General features: G+C 36.4%; 1 protein-coding gene across 1 annotated transcript; it reads left to right on the top strand.

The window, feature by feature from the left end:
* The first annotated feature begins 2,368 nt into the window (after positions 1–2,368).
* si:dkey-245n4.2 (uncharacterized) lies at positions 2,369–4,795 on the top strand. Its single transcript, XM_067408424.1, has 4 exons — positions 2,369–2,495; positions 3,117–3,245; positions 3,553–3,643; positions 3,868–4,795. Exons 1-4 carry the CDS (start codon positions 2,372–2,374, stop codon positions 4,073–4,075), a joined length of 552 nt encoding a protein of 183 aa, XP_067264525.1. The 5' UTR covers positions 2,369–2,371; the 3' UTR covers positions 4,076–4,795.
* Positions 4,796–5,009: the final 214 nt, after the last annotated feature.

Raw genomic sequence — 5,009 nt, 5'->3', positions numbered from 1 at the left:
TTAAATACCGCCTGTCGACACCAACTTAGCAACAACACAGCAACGGGCACTGAAGCTCTGTCATCTCAGCTTGAATGGAATGCCATTCAAATGGCTGAGCCTCATAAAATGGTCATTCTCTTTGTACATCTTCTGTAGATTACAGTTAAGTTTTCCTCACTATTATTGTTTGATGATGTTGAAAATACACGTCTTTTACATTAATATGCAAACTCGAGTTTCATGACCATGTAGCCTATAGTTGGTTGTTGTCGTCGTCGTGATTTCCTTAGTTAGGTTTAGGCTACTGTCTTTCCCCCAACATAGCAGAGCACTTAATTGCCTTTCATCGTCTTTTGTTAATTAGTATTCTGCACTCACTCTTTCAACACTTGCGCTTCATGCGCCATAAATTTCCAGTCTTCTCTCAAGTGAAAATTTGTTGTGCCACAGTGTCAGCTATCGGTTGGATCAACATTGTCGCTATTCACTTTCTGCTTTGCTTTAGGGGGATATCAGGAGCGGTGGGAATTATTACTAGATTCGCGATTTGTATCAGAACAGTTCAGAACTGTTATCTGGAAGTCTTATATTTTATAATTAGTGTTGTCATTGCGCCACATAGCCGCGGTGATGGATGTCATTTGGAGAGGATTCTGCACTTTTGTTCTCACAATACTTGTTTTTGAAGGTAAAGAGCATGTGATATGTTCAATAAGCTATACTAGCCTAAATATCAACCAGATATCTTTACGTAAGTGTTTACATTGAAATAAAATATACTTAATCTAGGCTATATTTTAGTTTTGAAAAGAACACATTTCATTTGTTGATATGTTGTCATCATATAGCTATGTTAGTAGACTCGAGTCGCTATCTTGGCTGTATTACAGAAACTTCTCTTAATTCTTGACTCAAGATTTTTAAAAGTTTTATTTCCTAAATGAAATACGTTGGTTACTTAACAGATATAATAGGATTCTGAGGATGTTTCTATAATAAAGCCCAGACTACTCACCCAGACTACTCACAAATTAGGCTATAGCTCCACAAATATTTTTGTGTATATTAATTGGTAAATATGTTAGAGTGTAAAGGGAAGGGAAGTTAAAAGACAACTTGGTCAAGACTGTTGTTATGCATGAATCATCTATCTCTCAAGTTGTAGTGCTATTAGCAGCAGATACTGTATGTAAGGTTTTTGATGCATGATTAAAGATGTATTTTACATATACTGTGCCTATAACATACAGTGGTATACGGAAGTTTGGGAACCCCTTGCAGAATCTGTGAAAGTGTGAATAATTTTAACAAAAAAAAGAGAGATCATACAAAATGCATGTTATTTTTTTATTTAGTACTGTCCTGAGTAAGATATTTTACATAAAAGATGTTTACATATAATCCATAAGACAAAAAAAGTAGCTGAATTTATTAAAATACCTCTGTTCAAAAGTTTGGGAACCCTTGATTCTTAATACTGTGTGTGGATACCTGGATGATATATGAGTCCCTTGTTTGTCCTGAACAGTTGTCCTCAGTGTGAAAAGATGGATCTCAAAATCATTCCGTCACTGCTGAAAGGGTTCAAATATGCAAAAAAATCCTTGAAAACCAAAGAATCTGCAGGACCTGCAGGATTTTTCTGAAGAACAGAGCTCAGTTTAACTGCTCAGAACAAACAAGAGACTCATGAACAACCATCACACAACAAAAAAACAGTAATAGATCATCCAGGTATCCACACACAGTATTAAGAATCAAGGGTTCCCAAACTTTTGAACGGAGATATTTTAATAAATTCAGCTACTTTTTTGTGTTGGATTATATGTAAACATCTTTTATGTAAAATATCTTACTCGGGACAGTAAATAAAAAATAACATGCATTTTGTATGATCTCTCTTATTTTGTTAAAAGTATTCACATTTTCACAGATTCTGCAAGGGGTTCCCAAACTTTTGCATACCACTGTATGTTACCTAACTTATAAGCAATATCTATTTTTCCTAGAAGTTAGAGGACTCATGATCAGGAATGAAGAGCTGAGAAAGTGTGTACAGGTAAATGAAGGTCAAGTCAGCAGCAGGTTAACCCTGCAAGAGTGCAAGGCAGATTCTGCTCTGCAAGAGTGGCACTGGAACCCAGAGACACGCTCTCTCAGCAACCCGCAGACCGGAGGGTGTCTAACTGCACCCCAGATCCAGGAGCATGAGAGTGTTTGGCTGCAAGCTTGTAGCTCTGAGGAGGAGGATCGTGAGGGCCAGACCTGGAGCTGCTCTAAAAAGGGTCTCCTGACATTACACGGCAAAGGTCTGCACCTGAGCGTACGTCACGATTCCTCCAAGGTCTTCCTTTCTAAAGATCGTGGAAAAGGCAGCAAGTGGAGGACAATGGCTAATCAAACGGTATGCGAGGATACTGACAGCACACATCATGGCCAGAGTGTGTTGCAAGAGTCTCAGCAGACACTTTCAACTGGACCCCGAATCCACACTCAAATTCGCTATTGGCATTGTAAGAGATTTAGATTAAGAGTTCTTTCATAAAGATAGGTTTGTGTTTCGTGTTGCATTTCGTCATCCCGTCGTTTTAATTAATGACATCTCATCCGCTTCTTTATTTAAAACTCCACAGAATTCTGTCTCTTGAAGGTCACTCCTGTCATGCATTTTCTGTCATGTGCATTGCTTTCTCATCTTGTCATACTAAATTTGTACCAGGATCCCCACAGTATTGGAAAACCTGGAAAAATCAGAGAACATACAAATTGTGAATTCCAGAAATGGAAAAGTCTTGGAAGAGTAATAAAATGTCATTGGCATTTTTTGGTTAGAAGGTTCAGAAAGCCATATTCTCAATTGATCCACATTCAAATCTCAAATAAGTTATTAATTTTATTAATTAAAATGAATTATTTACATATGTTAAATCTAAGGATTGGTATCTGACATACAAAATGGAATTCCTTCCCAACAATCTCTGTTTTTTTTTTTAACAAATACTTGTGCAGCAGTCATGAACGACTGGAAATTGATTGGTCAAAAAGGGTGGGATCCCTGTGTACATTGTCTGTTTTGCTTTTAATAATGACTATGCTATATTGCATAATTGTATAATATTATTTCTTTATTTTAGCTGGGAATAATGGCCAGACCTCCCAAATAAAGTCCACTGAAGCAACACAGACTTCAGATGTATTGGCTGAACCTCAAAGTAGCATAGAGCCCGCAGGACCTTCTGTTAATGTTTTTACAACAGACTATGGTAAGTTCTCATCTGTTTCAGAAAGTTTGTTTCCATTTAGCAGTTAAATGCTTATCGGTCAGGAAATAGGCTATAAACAATCCAATATTCAAAACATTACATTTCCCCCTGGAACAGATAATTTGCCTTATGTCCACATGAGGGCAGTAAAGGAGAGGAAACCAATGAAAGATGAATTTTAATATCAGAAAATGAGTAAAAATACAGAAAATTGCTATTTGGTAATGGGTAAAAAGGTAGAATATTAGTTGGTTATGTGCTATAATGTTTTTTTTTTTTTTTTTTTTTTTTTTTTTTTGTATAACAGGAACAGGCTGGAAAATGACAATGTTGCTTCTAAGCAGTTTTGCCCTGTTACTTGGGCTTGTGATCCTTACTCTTAACATTTACCAGAACAGGTAAGCTTTTTCTCATTTTTGGTAAAAATAAACCTTCAAGATCTTGTAACTCTGAATGCCAGCATTTAATTTTACACATGGAGTAGAGAAGAAATCTGTTTTTCACTGTTATGAAACTGATCTGTGAACATGCGCATTGAAATCAGTTTCATAACAAGGAAAGGCTCAATAACAAGATTCACTCCTTTATGAGTGGCTGATCTATTTCTTATCTTCACGCACAGGAGGAAGAAGACCGTTGTGGTGCTGAAATCCTACACTCCGACAGGAGAGGCCAGTCAGCCAGGGTCTCCGGTGCCTAGTGAGAGAGCCCCTCTAACCCGACACCCTATGAAACCTGCTCAGTCCCCCTCCATCCAGCGGGGCGAGATCCTTGTTGAATGGAAAGATGGAACAATCACCCCATTGTTTGAAACATATCTAACCGACTAAACGGCATCATATATAGAAGAAGTGAGTGAGAGTAACTTATGTATCATGCCTAAGAAAACTGACAGAACTGAATTATGGCTTTATTAACTTATTACATTGAATGCTTGATTGTGATTTTGCAAATATTTCTTGATAATGACTAATGTCCAAGGAATTGCTGCCTACTAATTTTGTTGGGTAGCAGTGGAATAAGTGGGATAAAGTTATTTCAAGAAATTATCACAACTTTAACAGCAACATATTGATCAGGGGCCAGTTGCATAAAAAGTTATAAACAGTTTTAAAGAAAAAAAAAACTGGTTAAACTAGTCTTAGCGCTTTATGCAAACGGACTCCAACGCAAAGTGTTCCTGGATGCTCTGCATTTTTTTCACTTAAAATCATTCAAAATCAAATCAATATTCCATGTGCTTTTTTCAGTTTTACGATTTATTTTGCTATAATGACTATCTGACTGTATGTTATCCCTTTCATAACCAACATCTTTTTAAACAAAATCACAGACATCTGTTGGGTTTACTGTGCTTCTGCAAGCAGAATGCCATCCCTCTGTTGAATTTTGAAAAACTGAGGTTGGGTTCTGATCAAAGACAGTATTCTGTACCTTGCCAAAAAGATATAAGGTAACTTCAGGTCAAAAACTGATCAAACTTGACAAAAAAAAAAAAAAAAAAAAATACTGTATAATCAACAACGATTGCTTATCTAATTTGCATTCTGGCTGTGTGCGTGTAAAACAGGAATGTTTTTTTCTTGGAAAACAATAATATGTTCAAAACATGCCTTTTAAATGCACTGATTTGGCATTGAAGAAGGCCTCAAGTGTTGTGTTTGGCAGTTTTTTTAGTGTAGATTATTTTTCAATTGTAAAGGCCTAACTGAAATAGTTTCTTATCCTGTAGACAGTTGTTATTAATGTGATGAGAAATTGATG

This window comes from Chanodichthys erythropterus, chromosome 13 (genome assembly GCF_024489055.1).
Source record: "Chanodichthys erythropterus isolate Z2021 chromosome 13, ASM2448905v1, whole genome shotgun sequence".
Classification (NCBI taxonomy): Eukaryota; Metazoa; Chordata; class Actinopteri; order Cypriniformes; family Xenocyprididae; genus Chanodichthys; species Chanodichthys erythropterus.
Note: the sequence above shows the minus strand (reverse complement) of the source record. Positions and strands in the feature narration are given on the sequence as shown.